Raw genomic sequence first — 26,504 nt, 5'->3', positions numbered from 1 at the left:
TTTAAAATTTTTCTTTTCAATATATTTTTCTTAAAAATCAAGAGTTAAGAATGTTCAAAACTATAATGTTTAAAAAAACAAATAATTATAATTTTTGCTGCAATTGTTTATATATATATATATGTATATGAATTGTTGTATATACTTGATTAGTTAAATAACATGTTTTTGTTGTTGTGGTGTTATTTCTGTTTATGAGAATTAAAATGTGGTAATTGTTACATGTACCAACATCGTATATGTTAAAAGAAACGTAGAGATAAAAACAAAATTAATATGTATATTTAAAGTGTGTTTTTTTTAATGAAGGGGGCATGTGGCAGGAAGATTTGGGGGGAAGTTATTGTTAGGCGTGTGTATGTGTGTGTATTTATTTGGGTGTGTTTGGTTGGTTTGACTTGCTGCTAATAAATGAATATTTTCTGTTTGATTATACATAGTATGTATTTATATATTTCATTAAAATATGTTAAATTTAAATCATAATCGTAGAGAATAATTTTTTTGTTTTTTAATTAATTTAAAGAAATTGTTTTACAATTAACAGTCAGTGTTGGTTGGTTTTCCATTTAAATTTAATTAATCCTGGTTGTTAATTTTAAAATTTAATTTAAGGTTTATTACTTTACTCATAGTTGTTGTTTTATTTTCTTTTTCACTTCGTAGAAATTAATGCTTACACCTTCACGTTACTCTTTAAATACGACGACATTACTTTTTTTGTTTTACTATATAAAATAAAGTTTGTGGTGAAATAATTAAAAATGATTTAAAATAAAAAAACAACGAAAATAGAAATTTAAATAAATCTTTAAATATGTGGAAGTTTGTTTGTTTAGTTGAATTAAAGAAAAATATGTATGTGATAAATCTAATTTAGGTTTTTTTTTTTTAAACGTAAAAAAAGAAATTAAACGTAGGGGTAGGTAGGTATATTATTTATGAAATATATAACGAGACGATGTTTTTTTTTTTGTTTTGTTTCAGGTGTTGTGAGAGGCTAAAACGTTTTGTTTAATGATATTTAAACTACTTCTTTTCATGAAATTTACTTTAAAGGGGGTTAAATATGTATATATGCAGTATTTTTTTTTTGTGTGTTTATTTATGTTGTATGTTTTCCTTTCCGTTTTCTTTTAATATTACTTAGAGCTTTGTAAAACTTAATCCATTATCTTTTTGTTGTTTACTTTTTCCATTTTTTGTATTTTTTGTTTTTTTGTATTTTTTGTTTGTTTTATTTGTATTATTTTTATTATTATAATGTAATATATAGGGTAAATATATAGATTGTATGTGTTTTTTTTTAATGTTTATAGTAGAATAGTACATATATGTAGATTAATGCATATAATATGTATATAAACTATTTTTTTTCAGGGTTCTGCTTAATTAGTTCATGTAGTAAATGTTTCTCTCGTTCATATTGTATGTATGTTGCTTCCTACTGTGTTGTTTTATTTTTCTTCTATTTATGTTATTTTTATATTTGTTTGTTATTATGTTTTGATCTTTATTTTGAAGGACGTTGTTGAAAGAAAAAATCAGTGCTGTTGCTGTTGATTCTCTGTATATCTATTTTTTTTTGCTTTTTTCATATATATATATCGATATATTATTTTATAAGGTTTGAATCATCATCAATCAATCACCATAACTTACAGGAGAACTACTGTGTTCGTTATTATTGCTATTTTTTTGTCATCTCCTCTACAGTTTTAGATCAGTATAGGAATTTGCTTTTGAAATGTTCGAGCTTCTCTTTATCTGATTTATAAAAGCATACCTTTTTCTTCTTCTTCTTGTATGATCTAAGTGGTGATACGGTGTTTTCTCGTAAAGTCCCTATCAGTGAAAAAAAAACCATTTAAAAGAAAGAACACGATAAGTGTGGCCAGGTTGAATTTTGTATGCGCCTTCATCAAGGATCAACGTGTTTAAGTTCTCAAAAAAAAAAAAAACTAGTATAATTGAAGATTGCAAAGGATTTTACATGCATAGTAAGGACCCTAACTAGCATTCATGTTTAAAGTCATAACAGTTCTCGGCATATAAAATTTCAACCATTGGTATGAAAAAATTGTCTGATTATTTATCTATATAAACTGTAATTGGCATGCATATTTGAAGCCATAATATAATAAAACTTCAGCCATATCACTTAAGAATGACCGCTTAACAGATGATTGAAAAGAAAAATCGCACGATCGGTTATTAATCGGTTGTGTTCTGGGATTCACTTTTCCCCCCGAAATCAATTTGTTAATATCACACAAACAAAAAGTCTACATTAATTATTTGTTGTAAGAAACTTTTTTGATTTAATCTAAGAAATATCATGATGGAAATTCAAGATATTTTGAAACTTTATTAACGTGGCAATAAGCAATTGAGTTTAGGGGAAATGTGAAACCCAGAACACACCCAAATATTTCGAGGAGTTACAAACGTACCTCCTCGAAATACCATTCCTCTATCTAATGACCAGTCCCAAAGCAATCGGTGTGATCGGAGTGCTACCAAAAAGCTCCTTAATCGTTGACATTCTTGGCAAAGTTACACACATTTAAAAACAAAAGATTTTGAAATATTAATTTTTTTTTCTATACAAAAAAATCTCAAACAAAAAAAAAAAATAAATAAAACTTAATGAATTGGTTTCGAAACTAATAGCATTCAAATCCCATTTATAAAATAGAAACTCTACAGTTTGACATTTGAAATATGCTTATGAGTACATCGTACACATAGCTATATTAACCATTCGGGTGCGCTTGGCATCACTTTCACCCCTAGCAAAAGACTTTTATTGCTTTTATTTAGTGAATAAAGTGCCAAAAAGTCACAATTTAGTTGACCAGTTGGGGTCAAAAACTTTTTAACCGATTTAAAAGCGAAAAATGCAACAATTTTAAAAACTCTTTCATAATTTTTCCATAAAACAATTTTCAGAATATATATTGTTTTAGTTTGCTATCAATGTGAAAATTTTCGTGTTTACTGGGTCTACTACCAAAATTAATATAAAAAAATTGCAAATTTTGCCCATGAACATTCCACTTCTCACATATCAATGAGTGCAGTCCGATTCAAGTTTTTAAGCTCAATGCAAAGGGACCTCCTTTTATAGCCGAGTTCGAACGGCGTGCAGCAATGCGACACCTCTTTGGAGGGTAGTTTTATATGGCATAGTACATCACAAATGTTGCCAGCATTAGGAGTGGAAGACCACCGCTGAAAATTTTTTCTGATGGTCTCGCCAGGATTCGAACTCAGGCGTTCAGCGTCATAGGCGAACATGCTAACTTCTGCGCTACGGTAGCCTCCAAAATCAATATACATTGCAAAATTTGCAAATTTTGCCCATGAACATTCCACTAAGGAACATTGCCAGTTGACAAAATTATAGAACTGATGGCAACTCTGCTGATTAAAGTTGCCAATTTGATTTAATAAAAAGGGAATTTTCCGACAAGCATTCCGATAAAGTTTGCTGCGAAATTTTTAAAACAAACTTTGGTAGGACAAAAGCAATTACATCCATATAATAAATGGAGAAAAAAAAGGCTACTGCAAAGAATGCATGGTGGTGAGGTTAAGTGTAAATACATTTTTATGGATCGATTATAAATTGCCAAATTAGTTATAGAAATCTCCATTTCTGTATCGGGTTTTTTTGGTGAAACCAAAGGTACTGCAAATAATGCATGGTGGTGAGGTTAAGTGTAAAAACATTTTTATGGGTCGATTATGAATTGCCAAATTAGTTATAGAAATCTCCATTTCTGTATTAAAGTACATATGTTTTTACAACTTAATTAGTAGCTGAAGGCTCAAAACACTGATATTGAATGAAACTGGGAAAATTTTTACAAATTTGTACTAATCTTTTTCTCAAGGTTTTATTTGCTGGCGAGCGACCATAATCGATCCCTAAAGCAACACAGTTTGTGGGCCACATTAAAAAAAAGACTGCAAAATTCTTTAGCACTTTTTGGAATTATCTTAACGGTTAATAAAAGCAACTCACAGTGACATTTTATACACGTTAAAAAGGTAAAAAAAAAAATATTTACAAACGAAAAAACACATCAAGAAAAGATTTGCAGAGCGTATTAACATCAAAGAGCGTAGGAAAGAAGAAGAGAGGGTTTCTGCTTTGTCTTCGCCATACCGTAAAATAACGCGGGTTAAAGACACAACCTTTTCGACTTATTCCAATTGAATTCACATTGAGGTTGATTCGCGCATTCGTTCGAACATTTTTTCGTATTTTGCTTTGTTTCTTTGCAACCGAAAGTTGGTATAAAAGGAAAAAAAAAACGAAATATCGTAAGCAATTTAAACATGTGGGGCCTTTAAACCTTATCATTCGTCATCCCAAATCGGGCTCTTCTTTCTTACGCTCTTTGACTAACATAAAAAATATAAAAACAATTTAATTTTGCTTTGATTTGTTTACATTTTTCACATTGCCAGACCGATATCAATGGAGAAAAGTTGCCACACAATTTCAGTTGCATTGTCAGCAGGCAACTCAACTGCCAGCTGTTTGCTATTTATAATGGATCCATACATATGTCTTTTTAAATAAATACAATCCAATGACAATAATTTGTTTTCACCACAAATAGTAAGTTTATTCTAGTATCAAAAAAAAAAAAACATTGCGATAATTCGAAAAACTATTATGTAGCCTTATGACATAGCTAAACATAACTATAACTATGCATTTACAAAGGGACGAAAGTAGGCAAAAAAAAAAGTACTATTATTAAGATCCCAAATTAATAAAAATGTATGTGTGGGGCCGCCTTTTCAAGGTTACAAAACTTAATTACAATGTATACACAACTAATTATTTCAAAAAACCTTGCTCTAAATTTATAATCCTTCTCTAAATGCAAATGTTAAGGGGACCATGATTTTTGTTGCACTTCTCGCAGGAAAATGATTCCTAGCATTTTACTCAATCAGGAGTAGCCTTGAGAGTATGTACCTATTTCATTTTTATTTTTGTTTAATTGAGGCAACCTTCCAATATACCCATCTATATAACATTAATTTAAACAACTTATCGCTTCAATTCTAGTCAATATCAAAGGCCATTGATTTCGCTTGCTCCTGTCCTTGGAATTCTTGGGAGGGTGAAAAGTAGGGATTTTTCTAAAACACGTTTTTCCTTGTTCTAAACTATTTAAGAGTATGTAAGACAAAATTCGAAATAATTTTCATATTTTAAACTAATTTGTTTTTAACTTCTTTTAATGTAACCAACTACTATCTGTTGTTCCTTAAGACATGTTATTGCCTTAATTAAGGCAAGAAGTCTTTCATATATATACATAATAAAAATATATATATATCAAAACAATCACTTATTTACTTTACCGAAAAAGAACAAAAAAGAAGGAAAAAGAAAAGAAAAAAAAAAAACATAATGAAACAAAGAACAAGAATGCCTAAACACTATTTTTGTTTTGTTTTTCTATAATAGGTAAAACTTTTGTTTCCTCTTTTGTTTATTAATAATAAAAAGGTATGTTTGTTTGTTATAATATGCTACAGTTCACCAAAGAAAAAGGAAATTATAACAATAAATTATAAATATAAAAAAAGAGCAATAATTATAAAAAAAAAATATGTATGTATATGTATGAAAATAGGGTTAAATTTAAAAAAAGCCTTAAGTTCTGAAAGGGGTTGGTAGGTGGTGAGGGGGACATAGGTTTCGTTTTTGTTTTTTTTTTTTAATTGTATACGACGACATGAAGTGTTTTTGCTTAGTTTTTTTGATTTTTCAATTATTTTTCTTTTAATGCTATTTGTAGGTTCCATTACTTTATGTATTTTTAATATATATGTATATATAAATATTTAAAAATATTTAACCTTTAAACTATATATGCAAATGTCTAACTGTACGGGTTTTAACTATAGTACTGAATATGTCTCTGTAGAAGTAGTAGTAATTTATATTAAATTTTTTAAATGTAATCCATTTGTATTTTCTCGTATTTGTATTTGTTGTAAAATTCTAGGTCTAATAGTTTTACATGCAGACACATTGTTTTTGCAATTAACATTAAAAGTTATAATGTAAAAATAAAAGAAAAAAAAACAAGAAAGAATATTACCATTTTTGAAAATAAACATACAAATTCATATACTATATGTAATAAAAACTTATACACGTCCCGTGTGTTTTCGTATGTAAAAAGAAATTTCAACCATAAAGAGAAAATGTCGACTAGTTTCTTCATTCATTTTGCAATTCGAAGCCCAAAACGTGCAGAAGGGAACGTATGAAACCAAAGATAACAAAATGTTAAGTTTGATTTTAGCCATTCTCTGAATTGTCTGTCTTAGTGTTTCTCTTCGTTAATCTTTTTCGTTTCGAAATTCGCCATCTCATCTCGCGTGGGGCCTCAAATGCGCAACACTTTCTCTCTTTGGCCATATGGACATGTTAATGCGTGTAAATTAGTAAAAAAAAAGAGTAGTTTTGTAGAGTAAATAGTTGTAATTCTAATCTTGATTTTCTTTAAACCCCTATTTTAAGTGTGTTGTTCCTTTAACCTAAACATTCTTTTGTGTTTCTTTTTCAGTTTTCATTTTTGCTTCTATAACTTTAGTTTGTTGTTGTTGTTGTGGTTTTAATCAGTTGTTGGTTTACATCATAATTAACTAATTTGTTTGTTTCGTTTGTTAATTATATATATATATATATGTATATTATTTACTTGTTTAAATTACTCTCGTTTTTTGCAACTGTTGGTTTGGTTTTGTAGTAATAGTAGTTAAGAGTAGAGCTGTTTACATACATATATATCTATATATATATATATATATAAACAAGGTGGCTTGGATGGTTACGAGTCTCTCATAAGATGTTCTAGAGTTCGTGCCTTGCCTTTATATACGTTAATATATATATAAGTATGTATGTATATAAACTTCAAAGTTTCATATATGCATATATATATTGTATGTATATAATTCAATATTTGTTTATGATCTCTTTAAGATTAATTATTAACTTTAGTGTTATTAATATTATATTAATATGTATATATAGAAATAATATTTAACAACTGAATGAATTATACTGTACGAAACAGACGACGCTAGAGCGCTTCCAATATGTCCACACTTTTGTGATATTGCTGTAGTTTGTTGGTTGTTCGTTCTCTGTTTGCTGTAGGTATTCATGAAATAGTAGTTCTTGATGATGTTAATGATGTTGTTGTTATTGTGGTTGTTTGTAGCTATTAAGGGTCTTCCATATATATATGATTATTCGTGTTGTTGTTGTTGTTGTTTGTATATGGTTGTTGGGTTGCATGGGCAGGTTGAAATCGTCGAATAACAGCATCAGCTTTTTTTTTAGCAGCAGGTAGGCAGCAAACATGCTAACATTTATTACGAAACATTTTTTAGACAGCTTGCGATGTAGCATATGGAGGCTGAGTAGAACTGTCATTACCATATGCTGATCGGGGGCCCGCTCCATAATTAGATGCCCCACCTTCCTGTTTAACATAGTTGCTGTAGTCGTAATCATAACCAGACCCATAGCCACCATAGTCATATTCAGAACCAGATTTTGAGGCAGAATTGCCAGGTCCTGTACGTGGCATGCCACCCACGGGTCCAGTTGTTGATGGACCACCAGCAGCCCAAGTCTGAGCACGGGAATACATGTCAGTGGCCGTGCCAGCACCGGCGCCAGGAGCACCTGTTGGCCCAGCCGAATTTGGTGGCATATTCCAAGCATTCCAACTGCCACCACCCGATGGTCCAGAGGGACCACCTGTTGATGTGGAGTTGTACATGTCGTAGCCGCCATAACCTTGTGTTTGTTGGGGACCTGCATAGTTGGACCATTGTGGTGGTGGTCCCTGTGGGCCTGGAGGGGCTCCCCAACCTTGATAAGAGCCAGGTCCGCTATTACCATAACCATAACCTCCCTGTTGTGGTGAGGTACCCCAGCCTTGATAGCCTGGCATCATGTTGGGCGCACCCAGTGGCATATTTAATGGGGGTCCACCCATTTGTCCATTCTGTCCTTGCATCATATTAATTGGTGCATGTGGTGGGCCCCAGTGACTGGGATCGCTGCCAAGTTTACCATAACCACCACCAACGGAACTGTTGTTGGCATTCTGGGAGTTAGATCCATCGCGTGGTTCAGCTTTCTTGATTTCAACCTACAAAGGGGAGTTGCTTCATTAAAATTTTGGTAACACTGAACTAAAATCTACACTATGAAAAAAAAGTTAATTAAAAAGAGAATAATATCGCCCGAATATTATGGTAATTGGATTTTGTATGCCTGCTTTGATTTGTCAACTTACTAATAATAATAAGAAATAAAACCATATAAATAGCAATACAAGTAAAGTTCGACCAGGTCGAATCTTATATACCCTCCATCAAGACTCGCATTTGTCACTTTCTTGGAATAACTTTTTCGAATATATAGGAGCAACAGTAAGTTCCAATCCCATGGCAGCCGGTTGTATGTATCGAATTGACCCGATGAATTCCTTCATCGGCAAGGGCTGCCGCCTCAGTGCACCACACACTGCTACTACAACAGTAAGTTATGAATAGAGATGGGTTTTTACCGGGTGAATACCCAACGTTTGGGCATTTATTGGGTAAATACCAAATAAATACCTTTTTTGGGTATTAATAATTTTGCAGAATCTTGGGTAAAAAAAAATTTCCAAACAATGTTTGATGATTTCGTATTCTTTGTATTATAAACCTGACCTTCAGATCTCATAAAGTCGGATTTTAGATTTATATAACCGCTATATAGGCCGATCTCCAGACTTAAAGTCTTGAGGCAATAAATTGGTAATTTTTCATCCGATTTCGATGAAATTTGGTATAGTGAGTTCTGGTAGACCCCTATTCAATTCTATGAAGTGCAGTTCAGATTGGACTATATTTGGATATAGCTGCCCTTAGACCGACCACCCGGTCTCCCGATATAGGATATTGAGGCCATAAATCATGCATTTTACCAATTTACCTAATTTACCGCGTAAATTCCTTTTGGGTATTTACCCAACTCCCATCTCTAGTTATGAACCGTTCTTGTGACCAGTGTTGCCACTCAAGAAAATTATTTCCTACCAAAATTTAAGAAAAATCCTACCAAACCCGACCAAAACCTACCAAATATTCTACAAGCTAAAATGCGGTTTATGTTTTTATGCCTAATACTGAAGACTTAGCCATTTGACCAAACCTACAAAGTATAAACTAGATCGTTATATTCATAGACGGTCTAGATATGTACTTCCGTCTGTTTGTTGAAATTACAGCCTTAAGTTCAAAGATGGCATATATCTTGATATGTCACCCTTAATACCGATCTCCCCATGAGAAATCTTGAGTTATAAATTTCCGAATAAGGGTTGGATCCTGAAATACGCATTTACTACCCATTTTCGACGTTACAGTAGACTTTTAACATCTGAGAATGAAGCGGGTCTGACCTTATTTGTGTGCTCTTGGCTTTTTGCCTTTTATTCGATTACAAAAGCCTTATTTCTTACCAAGAATTTATGAAATTTGGAAGAGATCCCTTGACAGTCGTATTAGTTACAGTAAATATCATAGCTTACCTCCTTTTTCCCAAAATTTGAAGCAGTGGTACCCCTTGTAACGGTATTTCATAGTTTTATTCTCCACGAATACAAACAATCGACAAGATTTTTCAGCACACAAAAATGGGTTTTTATATGTTGGAAAAACCTACCAAAAATTGAAGTCAGCTTACCAAACTACCAATTTTGGTAGGAACGTACCAAAAAAACGGCAACACTGGTTGCGACAATTAGAAGCCATTAAAAAATATCACTCTAAAAATTGCATCCAAATCGGATAACAATTGCGCCCTCTAGGCTCAAAAAGTCATATCGAGCGATCGGTTTATATGGGAGCTATATCAGATTATTTCCACTGTGCACAGTTGTTAGAAGTGGTAATTGTGTCTTCTAGGTTAATGAATTAAAGCACTCTTCCAGACAAGCAGAATTCTAGTTCCAAAAGCTTTCTGTACCAAGTTTGGACGGTCTATCGCAATCATGGGACCTAAAACATTGAAAATCTATGGGGCTAAAAAAAAACTTCTTATATAGAAGTTATCATGTTTTCTTACTCTTTTTGTGAAATATACTTTTGTCCCTATTATTTTTTCCCCCACTGTGTACCAAATCAATCAATCTGATCAATCAAGACAATATGAGATTTAAACGAATGGTCTTATGGTGGTAGAGTAGAAATCTGATATCTTAATTTGGGAAAAAGTTCCTGGAGGGCCCAGGTAAACATTTTAGGGAGTAGAGTATGAAGTATCTGGTGTTTGCCCCGACCCTAAAATATCCAAAAATGGAAATGTAGGCCGATCAGGAAAATATGGAGCTCAGAAGTTGATCAATCAAGACAATATGAGATTTAAACGAATGGTCTTAGGGTGGTAGAGTAGAAATCTGATATACTAATTCGGGGAGAAGTACCTGGAGGGCCGTCTTAATTACGATGACTTTATTTCAAGATCTAAGGGAGTAGAGTACGAATACGATAATATTTTGAAATAAAAAGGTAGTGGCCGTCATCCCCTAGAGTTATATTAGATATATTGGAACAATATAGGTTTTTAAAAGTATAGTACAAATCTGGTATACAAATTTGACCTCGCGTACATGAGCGATCAGAACAATATGGAACTTACATGAAGAACCTTTGGAAGTAGAGTATCACCCGGATATTCTTTTTGGTCTGATATATACCATGGTTCACAACCAACTTCATACCCCGTTGAGACAATGTGGAAATGATATAACTTTTTGGGACCAAGAGTTTGGAGGCTGCCAAAATATTCAAATTTGCCCACGAACTTTTCACTAAGGAAAAGGGGAAACTTCTCACATATCAATAAGTGCTGTTCGATTAAAGTTTAATCTCAATAACACGGGACCTCCTTTTTATAGCCGAGTGCGGACGGCGTAACGCAGTGCGACACCTACTTGGTGTTGAGACTTGGACAACATGTTACTCAAATGAAAGGTATATGGGATTAGAATGTGATTCTGATATCGAAGTCCAACCCAAAAATTGACACAAATGGGACATGGAAAAAGGGGTAAATTGAAAGGCTTTTGGGTATGGACTTCAAATCTTCCGAACAAAATTTGGGAGTTAAAGTTACCCAAGGAAGGAGCACAGTAGTCCATTCAAATGTTGTAGGCAACAAATACGATAAACAAAAGATATCTAAAGGTGATTTCTTAATAGCTACATGCAAGTTTTTCAAAAATAAAAATAAAAAATTCAGAAAAATGCATGAAATCTTTATTTGAGTCCATAGTACGGCCCATATAATTCAATGTTTGAAGATTATTTTACGCAAATGTTGACCTGACTGCGCCTCAAATGGTACATCCGCTAGTCTAATTTGGCATACTCTTTCCAACATTTCCGCCGGTATCTCACGAATAAATGTTTCAATGTTGTCTTCCAATGCTTCAATTGAAGCGGACTTGTCTGCATAGACATTAATTGCTCGATCTAGGCGACCTGTCCCGAAAGTGAAACAAAATGTTCACCGAACCTGTCTCTCAATAAAACTATGAATACGAGTACTGTGTGTTGTGGCACGGTCTTATTGAAACCAAATGTCATGCAAATCAAGCTCTTGCATTTTTGGCAAAAAAAAGTTGGATATCATCTCACGGTAGCGATCACCATTCACAGTTATGTTACGATTTGCATCATCTATAAAGAAGTACGGTCCAATGATGCCACCAGCCCATAAAACGCACCAAACTGAGACTTTTTCTGGATGCATTGGTAACTCTTGCAATGCTTCTGGCTGATCTTTACTCCATAATCGACAATTCTATTTATTTACGTAACCATTGAGCCAAAAATGAGCTTTGTCGATGGAATTAAAGAAGCGCGCGATTACATTTCTTAACAGAGAACGCATTTTGATAATATAATTCAATAATTTGCAAGCATTTTTCGTTTGGAAGACGATTCATGGTTAAATTATAGACCAAACTGGAGATGTTTGGCAGTGAAACAAAACAGGAAACGTGCGTAATCTGTTTAAACCTGAGTTGCTAAAAAGATAATGGCTAAAAAATCACCCCTTGTTATATAAAAGACGAATTGTGTTTCTTTGTTTGTTCCGCATAGTCGCGAGCTGACGAATTTTTTGAAAATTTCACAGGATGTGTAGGATGGTCTGGAAAGAGTAATAGGCTACATAATTTTTTGATATCGGAAGAGAGGCGGACTCTCCTCATCACGAAAGTAAAGGTTTTATGGAGAGCAGGCATAATGCATAAAAAATGGCTAAGGTCTCAGGTCCGCATCAAAAACCCACATAAAGGGACATGCGGCTTGAAAGCCGACCGACGGCGACAATATGGGACTCCAATAAAAGATATTTTAGAGTATAAAACGAAACATGTACCAAAATATGGTTTCAGGTCTCAGGGGGCCGTCCCGCCCCAAAAACCTCCCCTAAACGGACATATTCACCGATGGGGCAACATGGGACTCGAATCAAAGATAATTTCGAGTAGAATACGAATGTGATATTAAAATTGGCTCTCACGTCACAGGTGGGCTGCCCCAACCCATTGTCACCCATATTGTGGGTATGAAAATAAAATTGGTACACATATATAAATTTGGACCTGCGAAGGACTCCCTAAAAGAGTATGTAAAAAATCAAATAAAGTCGACACAAGAAGAACCTTGCAAAATTCTTTTTTTTTTCCAAAATAAATTTGAAGGAAGTAGCAAGGCTATTTGAACATTCTATGGCGATCAAAGCAAACGTCAATACACAAGGTTCACTATGGAGCAACGCACAGTGAACACGACCTTGTGTATGGGTTACTTCCAGCTGAATACGGCGTACAACTAATCGATTTGGGAATATTCGTTTGCTTTATGGGGTGAAGTTATTCGTATATTCGTAATCGGTTTTTGTGTGTACATCTTTACGGGCAGTAAGAGAAACCGATGCCTCGGAAGGCAACCTTTATGACTAGGTTATTTTTTTCAGGCACTAGAAGAACTGAGAAGCGTAAATCCGTGCAGGAACAATTCGTTTGCCTTTTTATCCGGGTGGTATCAGAAAATAATTTATCGGGCGTTTAGCTTTGTAAAGGGAATTCATCAGAAGGAGAATAGGGAAGATGAGGAATCACTTAGAACTCGGCAACACCCTCCGCCAACTTAGTCTGCTTTGTTTTAGAGAACCCCATGTACCTCATGTCAAAATCATAAATTCAAGGAATTCTGAACTATATTCTGTCCTTCTCTCATCGCTTTTCAATATGATCTTAAATCTTTTAGGACAAATCTGCAGGATTTGTCCTATAACACCATAGAAAGTAACCCATTAAGCTCCCTTTTTTAGGTTTTGAATTTATCGCTCTTGTACTTGTTTTAGAATTCTTTATAAAGATTCTAATCCGTAAGTCCCTTGGTTCGTTTGGCTTTCTTGAAGAGCCTCCTGGTTGTTGAGAATTTTAATTTTGACCCAAAAAATAATTGGTATTGTTTAGCATCTAACCGAAAAAATCACATCAACTTTTGGAGTTTACTAGAAATATTAAGAACTTCTACATTAGAATATATATTTTACTTTTATTGTAAACCATGTCGGAATAAAGTTTTCTTATACATATGTTTTGTATACAAACATAAAACCACTTACCTGCTTTCCGTTAAGATTGATGTAACGCTCATTGGTAACATGTTCAACAGATGATTCTTCTTCGAATGATAAAAATCCAAAACCACGTGACTTCTTTTTCTCTTGATCGTACATAATAACCACTTCGGTTACTTTGCCATAGCGTCCAAAGAAAGTGCGCAAATCGGTCTCAGTAACATTAGAGGGCAACCCTCCAAGGAATACTTTAAAACCGCCGCCCTTTTTGGGCTTTTGCAATGTACGTGGATTGCATGGTTTGGGGTCGATAGTACGACCATCCAGTGTATGGGGTCCACTTTGTAAGACATGTTGAACATTAGCCGGATCTGAAAATGTTACAAATCCAAAACCACGTGAACGACCGCTTTCATTATTCTTCATTACTACACAATCGATGATTTCGCCAAAACGGCAGAAGTAACGTGAAAGATTTTCTTGTGTGGTTTCCCAAGAAAGACCACCAACGAAAAGTTTGCCCCTCTCATCTTCCTCCATGGTTTTCTGAGGACTTTTCTTAATTGACGTAATTTTGAACCAAGAGTAGTTTGAGAAACTTCCGCTCAAGAAGAAGAAGAAAAACTACTATTAAAAATGAGGATGTTCTTGATGTTTGTTTTTATGTTTTTTATCACTATAGTTATGTTTGGTTGTGTCCTGAAAGAAAGAAGAGGTTGGATTAAATTAAGGGGCGATTGCACATGGAGACAAGAAAATCGGTCAATGGATTAACCTAGATCTTGTATATAGAATAGCGGTATATAAAATTATTATTATTTATTAAAACATTTCTTGTATCTGCTTCTCTTTCCAACATAATATTCTAATGAAAAAATGTGAACTTTGGTATTTCTTTTTAACCGGACACCAACTCTCTACTTATAGGCATAAAACTTTCTAATTTTAATTTGCAACCAACGAACGAAACAAAATTCATAAACATGAAGAAGTAAACAAATAATCAAAGGCAACAAACACTAATAGGAAATCTTATTAAGAATCAAGAGAACACGCCAATTTTAACATACATATATTTTGCTATGAAACGCAACTCAATGGAAAAAAAGTTTAGTTTTCTCCTTTTAGGTTATCAAAATATATTTTTACGCGTATTTTATTATTCTCTACTGAATTTCGTTTTTGCGCAACTAGAGAATGAACTCATATTGTTAACAAAAAACAGCAACAAAAGAGGCCGTTTAACAATAAAAACACTAACACAGATACTGCACAATGGTAACGAAAATCACCAATCACACGAAAGAAGAATGAGGGCTTAAAACAGAAATCCAAAAAATGCCGGTTAATTATCTCTGTGTGTGAATAAATCCACCACAGAAAATGTATCGCATTTCTCTTTTTGTGAGTCTGAATTACGACGACTGTCGCACGGCTAAATTAATACTCAACACTTGTAGAGCTGCCACAGTGTTTTACAATTCTAATTGTTTTTACACACAGTTTGTTTAGTTGCTTTTCATGTAGGTCTTCTTTGAGGGAAAATTTTATAACGTGCTGTCGCTATAGCTTCAGCAAGCAGCGTGATGAACATACTCAGCACTAAGGCAAGAATGTGGTAGTTTGTTTAGGTAGTGGTGAATATACATAACAAAAAAACAAAGCAGGAGTATAGATTTGTTTATGACACGTTTTCATCGATGGTGCACATGGGCAAACATACATACATAAACATGTGGTATGTAACCGGTAGTTTTTAAACTTTTTGTGCTCAGTAAACCTGTATTCAATCACCTATATGTTGCCTTTTTTCAGTGGTATAGGTAGGGTAAGTAGAAGAAGTTGATACACAAGCATAGGAATGCAGTCAGGACTCTCGGTAGATGTTTCATTTCATTGACATGTTCGATTTTGGGTATATGAGTATTATAAATGTTTCTCCAATCCCTTGGCAGCCGGTTGTACGTACCAGATTGACCCGATGGAGTCCTTCATTGGCAAGGGCTGCCGTCTCAGTGTAAAACACGCTGCTACAACAACATAAATATTTCTCAACAAATAACAACCTATTATATAAAAGCCAAAGCGGAGTTGTTTTTTGTATGTGTGTTGGTTTTTCTCTTCCCGGTGATAAGTATGTCGATTTAGGCGAAATTTTGTTTTATATAAAAACAAGTAAGGAAAGGCAAAAGTCGGGCGGTGACGACTATATAATACCCTCCATCCACATAAGTGGAAATTGGGACCTACAGCGGTCAAAAAAAGTATTCATCATTAGCAAAATTGATAATAAATTCACTTATTTTGGGTAATTGAAGAAAATTTAAAGTAAACAAATAATGCAGTTTTATGCAATAGTTTATTTTTCGTAATATGTTTTAAAATAAATTCAAAAAATAAATTTAATTAGCGCAAAAAATGCAATTTTATATAATAACACCAAAAACAGAACAAAAAAAGTATTCATCATTGATGTGCTATCATCAAAGTCAAATTCAAATATTATTTGGGAATCCCCCTTTTCTGTTTTATTTAGTAAAGGAGGCTTTGCCCTTGACAGCAAATTTTTAATTTCATTGAAAATATAGTTTTTGTCAAAATGGGTCGTAAGCAAAACGAGGTTTCTGATGAGGTAAAAGTTTTGATAATAAAACACCACAGGAATGGTTTAACTCAAAAAACTATCAGTGAAATATTAAATAGACCACGATCTACTATACAATCCATCATCAGAAAGTGGACAGAAACGAAAACTGTTGACAATAAACCAAGATCTGGTCGACCAAAAGCACTTTCAGTTGGAGATGTGCGTTGGCTAGTGCGGCAAGTTCAGAAAACTCCGAAGACAAATGCGACCATTCTTCGTAAAAACACTATGGAATATTTAGGGAAGGAAGTTACTACACAAACAATTCGAAATACACTCAAAAGGCATAGTTACAGAGGAAGAACTGCACGTAAGAAGCCCTTTATAAATAAAATAAACCGAGTGAAAAGGCTAAACTTCGCAAAAATGTATGTAAAACAGCCCGAATCATTTTGGAAAACAGTCATTTTTGCAGACGAGAGCAAGTTTAATCTTTTTGGGTGCGATGGAAAGGTCATTGTGTACAGAAAACCAAATACAGAGCTTGAAGAACGAAACACAGTTGCTACTGTAAAACATGGTGGAGGTGGTTTAATGGTTTGGGGGTGTATGGCGGCTTCAGGAGCGGGAAATCTTGAAATTATTAATGGAGTAATGGATCATAAGTATTACATTGACATTTTAAAGAGGAATTTAAAAGATAGTGCTGTAAAACTTGGGCTTGGTAATAACTTTCAATATTATCAAGATAATGACCCCAAACATTCTGCTTTAAATACCAAGATGTGGATGCTGTATAACTGCCCCAAAGTCATTAAAACTCCTCCTCAAAGTCCCGACTTGAACCCAATTGAACATCTTTGGGAACATCTCGAACGCAAATTGAGAACGCGCAATTTTTCGAGCAAGAGTCAAATGCAACAGGTGATAATGGAGGAATGGACTAATATAGACCAAAATATAACCGCTAAATAAGTCCAATCGATGTCAAACCGTTTAAAAGAAGTTATAAGACGCGGTGGTCGAATAACAAAGTATTAATTTTTTTAAATTATGTTATTTATTTTTTTGTTTTTTTGCAATGATGAATACTTTTTTTGTTTAATTTTTTGTGTTCAGCTGTAAAATGGCCCTTTTTGTTCCAATAAATACCATTTTTTTCTTTAAAAACAATGAAATTGTGTACATATATATCACACAAGCACTACTGCATCATTAGTTTAATATGTTTTTATTCCAATTGTCTTTTGTAGACTTATTAAAAAAAAAAACATTGAATGATGAATACTTTTTTTGACCGCTGTATATGTAATTCAGAACCGAATTTGATAGAATTCGGTGGACGTATGTACATAATATGAATATGAAAGCTAAATACAAATCTGAACGGATTTTGATAAAATGTAACAAACATGTCAACAGTTATAAGAGAATTATATGTGCCAACTTTCGTTGCAATCGGTTGACAAATGACCACAACATTATTGCAAATAATTTAAAGTTGGAAGAACTTATTCATACGAGTATGCTTTTGGAGATATATCTAAATATATCTCGATTAAACTCTTTAGATATTGTTGTTTTAGTCGAGAAAAGTGTTGTGCAAAATGTTGCGAAGATTGGTGAATAAATGTGCTTGCCGTGGGCTTCAGATACAAAATCTACGAAACCGATTTCTACGAAATATAACTGTAATGCCGAGTCTTAAGAAAATGGTTTCTGCAAAATTTCGAGTAAATTGCAAATTTTGCCCATGAACACTCGTTCCACTAAGGAACTTCTCACAAATCAATGGGTGCATTCCGATTCAAGTTTAAGCGCAATGATAATGGGCCTCCTTTTTATAGCCGAGTCCGAACGGCGGACTGCCACAATGCGACACCTCTTTGGAGAGATGTTTTATATGGCATAGTACCTCACTTTTGTTTTTTGATTGGGGTATGTAGACTTTTCTGTGCCACTGTATGCATCCAAAATTGAACCGATTACGACCAAACAAATTAAATATTGTGGTAGTCGTAGAGGAAAGTGTTATGCAAAATTTTGGGAAGATCAATAAATCAACTTGCAGTAGCTTTAGAAGTGAAAATCGGGAGATATAAATGGTTATTTTTTAAGAGCTATAGGAAAGTAAAAAAAAAAATAAATAAATTCAAAATAATGCATGAAATCTTTATTTGAATCGAAAGTACGGTCAAAATAATTTATTGGTTGACGATTATTTCATGTAAATGTTGACCGTGACTGCGTCTCAAATGGTCCATCCGCTTAGTCTAATTTTTCCAACATTTAGGTCGGTATCTCAATAACATATGCTTCAATGTTGTCTTCCAATGCGTCAATTGAAGCGAGCTTGTCTGTATAGATATGAGCTTTAACATAGCCCCACAAAAAATAGTCTAGGCGGCCAATTGACCGGTCCCGAACGTGAAATAACGCGTGCTGTGTGGCATATGGCACAAACTTGTTGAAACCACATGTCATGAAAGTTAAGTTCTTGCATTTTGGGGGAAAAAAAGTTGGATATCATCTCACGATAGCGCTCACCACCCACAGTTACGTTACGATTCGCATCATCTTTGAACAAGTCCATAAACTGTACCAGACTGTGACTTTTTCTGGATGCATTGGTAGCTCTTGCTTCTGGCTAATCTTCACTACAAATTCGACAATTCTGCTTATTTACGTACCATTGAGCCAAAAATGAGTTTCGCCGCTCAATAGAGGAAGAGCGCGCGGGCCGAATCTTATATACCCTCCACCATGGATCGCATTTTTCGAGTTCTTTTCCCGGTATCTCGTTTTAGACAACCATATGATAAAAGGAAAGAATTGCTATGATATTGGAGCTATAATAACAAGTTATTGTCCGATTCGGACCTTAATTGAACTGAATGTTGGAGACCACAGTAGAAGTCGTTGTGTAAAATTTCAGCCAATTCGAATAATAATTGGCCCTTAAGGGACTCAAGAAGTAAAATAGGGAGATCTTTTTATATGGGAGCTTTATCAGGCTATAGACCGATTCAGACCATAATAGACACGTATGTTGAAGTTCATGAGAGAAGTCGTTGTACAAAATTTCAGCTAAATCGGATAATTGCGACCTCTGGATGCTCAAGAAGTCAAGATCCAAGATCGGTTTATAAGGCAGCTATATCAGGTTATGGACCGATTTTAACCATACTAAGCTTAGTCATAGCAAAACACATCGTGCAAAATTTAAGCCAAATCGGATAAGAATTGCGCCCTATAGAAGCTAAAGAAGGCAAGACCCCAGATCGGTTTAAATACAGCAATATCAGGTTATGGACCGATTTGAACCACACTTAAAACAGTTGTTAAAAATCATAACAAAACACCTCATGCATAATTTCAGCCAAATCGGATAAAAATTGCGCCCTCTAGTGGCTCAAGAAGCCAAGATACATGATCGGTTAATAGGGCAGCTATATCAAAACATGGACCGAAATGGACTATTTACAGTCCAAACTTACCTACACTAATAAGTATTCGTGCAAAATTTCAAGCGGCTAGCTTTACTCCTTCGAAAGTTTGTGTGCTTTCGACGGACAGACGGACGGACATGGCTAGATCGACTTAACATGACATGACGATCAAGAATATTTATACTTTATGGGGTCTCAGAGGAACATTTCGAGGAGATACAGAGAGAATGACGAAATTATACCGCCATGGAGGATATAAAAAAAATTCAATATTTTGCGTTGTTCATTTGGAAGACGATTCATGGTTAAATTATAGACCAAAGCAAAGATGTTTGACAGTAAAACAAAACACGAAACCTGCGTGGGTTGTTTAAACCAGTATTTCCAAAACTATTACAGCTAAAAAATCACTATATATCGGAGCTATATCTAATGGTGATTTCAATTGTCAAAATAACTGTAGTATTTTCTTGACAAGTCGCACTGAAATCGAAATTATGTGTTCGACTGACCAAAAAATGCAACCTTACCAATAATGTCGAGTCATAAAAAGATTTTCCTGCCACATTTCGAGCGAATCGGAATCTGACTAACATATAATCCAGTGCCCGTCAAAATAATAGCACCATAAGGATAACCTGCATATTGGGATACAGTATACACACTGAAACTTTTCTCATTGCGTCCAGTATTGTATGGAACTTAGATAAATGTCTTCTATTGGAAACGTACACATTTGTTCAGCATTTTGAATTTGTTAAATGTTCTAAGAGATGTTTCATGTTGTAGGCAATGTTACTGGAGTCAAAATAATAGCACCAAATGATATTTCTCTCCCAAATCTTGTAATTTTTATTGAATGAATAGATAAACGAATTATCACACCTTTGATTAACGATTGTTTGGTTCGAAAATCCAAAGAGAGACCTTTTATGAATGTCAAGGAATCAAGAAGAGAACTTAATGTACAAGAAAGTGGGAAAATGATGGGTCGTTTACTCGGGGCAACTATTCGGATGCGTAAAGTCCAAGAAAGTTGGCTCTTCATTCCACTAAACCCATAGCTAGAATATTAACTTCTGGGTTCAAATTTGTGGCATTTGGCGAAAACGGCACGCCTTACTTGTTAAGAGGACTTTCTAAATAATAATAATCTGCATTTTATAAAAAAAAACCTGGAAATGGGATTTCAGTACAATGGTATGGGGATGGTTTTTGTACCAAGGTGTTGGTCCCATATATCGGGTTAAAAATATTATGGATGCTACATTAAATGTTAACATTCTGAAAGAAATAAGGCTACCAAGTGTTTTTTCTTTGAAATGCTTCCGAGTTACATTTTCCAAGAGGACAATGACCCCAAACACACTACCAAACAAGTAAACTGTACTTTGCGGAAAATTCAAAAATAGGTCAGAAGCATACTTCAATAAAACTCGGTTGAAAATTTGTGAACAGAATTAAGAAATTAGTGTATCTAAGGGAGCCAACAAGAAATAATAAAACAGTGTATCTGGAGCTCTATTTCCAAAGAAATGAGTCAGAAACGTGCTGTGCTGTCGTTACCCACAAGGGACAATTAACCAAATATCAAAAATGTTTCTTTGTTTCAACCTCTAACTAAAACTCCTCAATTGTTGGTTACTGTTTCTTTCGTATGAATTTTTGGCCAGTTCGTTATATGACTGCGAACTTTAGTTAATTAGTTTTTGTCAAAAACTAAGAAATATGATTGTTAAAAAAAAAAACCTATAACGTGAACGAAATGTCTCAAACAAAAATATAAAGGCTTTGCAAGTAAAATAGAATAAAACCTCGAATTGAATAAAAAAAAACTATATTGGTGCTATTATCTTTACCGTAGCTGTATATGGGGGAGCTATATTCAAATCTGAACCGATTTTGACCAAACTTCTTAGGTATTGCGGTAGTCGTAGAGGAAAACGTTATGCAAAATATTGGGGAGATTGGCCAATAAATGCGCTTGCAAAGGCTCGAGAAGCGAAATACAAACGATACATATTTATGGCATCAATATCTAAATCCGAACCGATTTCTATGAAATTACCACTAATGAATATCAAGAGTGATAGAAGAAACCTTCGTGCAATATTTCGTGAGAATCGGTTGACACATAAAGATTTTAGTTCAAATGGCATGAATATACATATATAGGGGAGCTATAAACAAACCTGAACCGATTTTTTCCAATTTAATAGGCTTTGTCTCTAGGCAGAAAAACATGTGAAAAAATTGCGACCTGTACTTTGTACACAACTTGACATAGACAGACAGACGGACTTAGCTAAATCGAATCGAAAGTGATTGGGTAATGGGTCTATCTTTCTTCCTTCTGGGTGTTACAAACAAATGCACTAAGTTACACAGCTATGGTGTGGATATAACAATGTAGTTAAACAACCTGGTGTACTATGTTGTTGTTGTAGCAGTGTTGTGCACTGAGGCGGCGGCCATTACCGATGAAGGAATCCATCGGGTCAATTCGGTACGCACAATCGGATGTCATGGAAAGCTCCTGGGAGCTACCATCCACCGGTTTCGGTTGGTGGAATGCTCCGTTAGCATGCGGAGTAGTTGAAACTGCAGCCGCGAACAATCAGCTGCATCGTGAAATGAATCCCAGTGATAGGCCGAGAGACACCGGCTATTACTAAAATAATCAGCGCCTGCGACGCTTGACATGAAAAGAAGAGCTGTTGGCGCCAATGGAAATTACTGTCAATACCATCAGTGTATAACACACTGCTACAACAACAACTGTTTCGCTGTTTTCAAAGCTCTAAAAGAAAATACCAAATACTCTGAAAAGACAAAAAAATAGGAAAACGGACTCCCCTTATGTTAGAATTCCCTATGATTTGCAAATCTAAAACACACAACTGTCCGGACTATTTGCAAAGATGCGGCATACGCACAAGTGGATGTATTGGATAATTACAAGATAGACATTACCGCCTTGCAGGAAGTGCTGTTTTTGAATAGGGGCTAGAAAACTCCGAAAATTGACGAGTTGTATTATAGCTACCATGATTCGAGTCGTGAGTTTGGGTGTTGATTTGTGTTTAGTTGGAGACTTTTACGCCTTGTCTACAAATTAATTTACATGAATGAGCATCCAGGCACAAAATAGGACAGAGATATGTTTTAAGAGCATCGAGAGAGAATACATGAAAGTTGCCCAACACATAACATTAAAAAAGTGCTAGAAGATTTGAAACTAAACTTCACCTGCAGAATGGATGTTGGCAAAAGTTGGGAGTTTAAACCGCGTTCTTGGCACACCTATAATGTTATATGGTTGTTGTTGTAGCAGTGTGTTGAACACTGAGGGAGCAGCCCTTGCCGATGAAAGGTTCCATCGGGACAATCCGCTACGTACAACCGGCTGCAATGGATTTGATTTTTATATAGTCTTTTGGTCTGTTGAACGGAGCTCCAAAAAAAACTCAAAAACTGTTCAATAATCAGCGAGGATCTATAGGATGGCTGATTTGTGCATCACAGAAGCAGTGGGAATACAACATCTGATGCACTTGACATTTTGTAGCGACCACTGCCACGAGGGACCATTCTCATTGGCCAAGAAGCATAAATTTGTATATTCTTAGACAGCAAGTCAGATTGAAAACCGAACTTGACTGCCGTAAATCTCTCAACGAAATGAGTGAACAATGTGGGTATTCATTCTCTCAATAGAGGTCTTCAAGCGATCAACTACAATAGAATGCACCTTACTTCTATCTAAGTCTGATTACATACTGGCAATAAAACCTTAACTACCAAACACCAATATGTATTTGTAGAATATTTCTGGAGGTTAGTTTTACCAGGGCTTAAAGCCATATTTCGAGAGAAGTTATAGGCGGAATAAAGGACTTAGCATACCACCAACTCGAAATATTGATCCGCAACACCATAAAGTATATATATTCTTGATCGTCTTCTTTCGCCCATCCGTCAGTATGTTGAAATCGCGAAAGCGTTCAAACTCGTAAAGCTAGCCGCTCTAAATTTTGCAAGGATACTTTTTTTTGATGTAGTCAAGAGAGACGGCCCATATCTATTAAGTTTTGGATATCACTTCCATATGAAGAGATCTTTCGACTTGACTTCTTGAGAAGAAGTTCTAGAAGTCATACTGAGCTCCTGGGAGTCGTACAGCCTGATCACGCTTCTCTCACCAATAACCGAGGCGTTAGAGGGACTACTCCTCCCGAGCCTCTTTGAGGAATTTCCATTCGCACGATGACACGGCAGCAGATTTGGTGAACAACAACCAGTTGAATGTGGTCTTTAGAGAACGACCACCACCCATTGCATCTGTAGTAATTAACCTCCCCCGGCAAACCAGAGTAGTTCTGGCCCAAATTCGTTCCGGCTATGCAGCCCCCTCAACTCCTATAGAGCTAGGATTGGTGCCAAAGTGCGGGACATGTATCCCGAATGTGACCTGGGACCACACGACACACAACCCCTGTTCAACAGCCCAACCAAACGTACTCGACTCCGACCTTTATATAACCAATGGCCATGACATTCCCTTCACGATCGGACCATGGACCGAAACAAGCTTGATTACCTTGGAGCTTGACGGGGATCGCTACGGAAATGATTATACGGAAGTGTGGCAACGAGGACAATGGAAACAACAAATACTATATACAAAATAGTATTAATCATATTTTGCACCCACTGAATACTACCTGTACAACACAGCGTACAGCACACTGCTACAAGAACAACTACCCGTTTCCAAAAAAAATGCTCCGAGGAGATTTTTCTTCAATAACCATGTGATTGCTGAAACTGAGTCCTATTTTAGGGACAAAGAATAAATGTTCTGAAAAAGGATGATTGTATCGTTCTTGAAGGAAACTATGTTGATGAATAAACTAGAATTTTAATCAAAAGTTTTTGTTTAGTCACCCTATTTTTATTGTCACACTTCATCTTCTTAAATGAAGGATATCAAACGATTCGTTTCGCAAATATGCTCATGAACATTCCATTAAGAGACATACTTCTGACACCAATGAGTGCTGTCGCTGTCGCGCTTCACAAATGTCGCCAGTATGAGGAGGGAGTAATGATCCGTTTACGTATGACATTTTACGTTATAACCCATAACACCAACGCCTAAATATATTTTAACAATTCAGGACGACAGGCCTAGATTTTGCAATGCAGCAATTTGAACCGAAATAATATTTATAATTTTGTTTGTGTTGGCATTTCATTCGTTACCACCAACTCCCAAGTGTTTACAAAACACCGCATTTTTAAGGTTTCGGGCTGGTTGTACAAGTACATTACTTTTCAAACTCCTAAAAAAATAATATAGACCCCGCAAAATTTTTATAGAAAAAGAGCTTATCTGTGCTTTTTCTTGCAGTAACGTTATCTCATAAATTTCTAAACAACCAAAAAATTTACCGACAACGACACAAACATAATAAATAAAAAGACCCTAATCTGGCAACTACAGATATGAGAAGACAATAAACAATTCACCACACACCAATATATGTAGAAATCATAACACACACACACATACTCCTCAACTTAAGAAAACATATATGTATGTACTAAAAAACAAAATGGATGACTGCGGAAAGAATGCATATTTTTTATAAAAGCCATATTGATCAAGTATGTAATTAAAAACAAATTTGTTATACTACGAGTTTTACACGAACATCACTTCACAAATTTTCCAATTATTAACATCACTTGCCGGGGGATACACATGTATATATAAATGTTTATGCGTTTTACCACAAAAACACATTTTTCGCCATTATCGCAAAATATATCGACACACATGCACACGTTTTCTTCTCTTTGTATTGAACCAATATTTTTTTACGCAGTACTTTTTTAAAATATCACGTAGACATATTTGGCTCGTCATCTTAAAAGTGAATGACCATAGGATGAGGCAACCTAAAAAAAAAACATAAGGAAAAAAGCGGGCGGACAGTTCCATCACGATGGAACTTGCCAAACACGCCAATGTTTGTTCGCGCTTCAAGGGAGCGTTTGCAAACATCATTTCTAGTTATGTACATAACTATGTATGTATGTATTTGCCTCATTTTTTATGCCATGAATGATAAAAGCGACTAGACCTCTTCTTTCTCTGTATATAAATCAACCAACAAGCAATGTATGGCTGTTATTATACATAGCATTTTGTATGTATAAAATGTGAAAAATTTTCACTTTTCACACACAACAAGAAGCAACAAAACCTGGAGCTTTTAAATCCCACATACAAAAAATAATTGTTTTCGGCAACATGGGAACAATAAAAAAAACACCCAAACTCCAAATCCATGTGCCACTTTATTTTATATTATATCGTAGAAATATGTGTCCAATTACACAGCAATGTTATTAAGCAATATCCCGGTATTTTCTATGTAGCGCTAACTACAAATTCCTTGCATTTCATGCAAGCATACACAAAATAAAACTTTGCATTTTAGATATCCATTTGACCTAAAACGACGAATGTTGTGCTTGCCGTCGTTATGTAAATTAATATGTAAAATATGGGGAAATAGTAAAGAAATCGTATCTCACCGCTTTCGCCAGGTGTTCGTCTGAGGAAATCTCAAAAATTTTCGCACTGCAAATTCACTAAATTTAAGTTTTTCCTTAAAAAACTAGCTTATAAATAATTTTTATGAGTTGACGATATAACCTAACTTAACCATGATAAAATATGAATTTC

At 34.8% G+C, this 26,504-nt stretch overlaps 1 protein-coding gene across 1 annotated transcript; it reads right to left on the bottom strand.

Annotated features, from left to right (window-relative positions):
- Positions 1-26,504, bottom strand: LOC106083532 (heterogeneous nuclear ribonucleoprotein 27C). The gene is made up of 3 exons (XM_013246617.2): positions 26,354-26,504; positions 13,757-14,410; positions 1-8,210 (listed from the first exon to the last, which is right to left on the bottom strand). Exons 2-3 carry the CDS (start codon positions 14,249-14,251, stop codon positions 7,437-7,439), a joined length of 1,269 nt encoding a protein of 422 aa, XP_013102071.1. The 5' UTR covers positions 14,252-14,410; positions 26,354-26,504; the 3' UTR covers positions 1-7,436.

The sequence above is a fragment of the Stomoxys calcitrans genome, chromosome 3 (assembly GCF_963082655.1).
Source record: "Stomoxys calcitrans chromosome 3, idStoCalc2.1, whole genome shotgun sequence".
NCBI lineage: Eukaryota > Metazoa > Arthropoda > Insecta > Diptera > Muscidae > Stomoxys > Stomoxys calcitrans.
The sequence above is the reverse complement of the archived record's forward strand: the minus strand, read 5'-3'. Positions and strand labels throughout refer to the sequence as shown.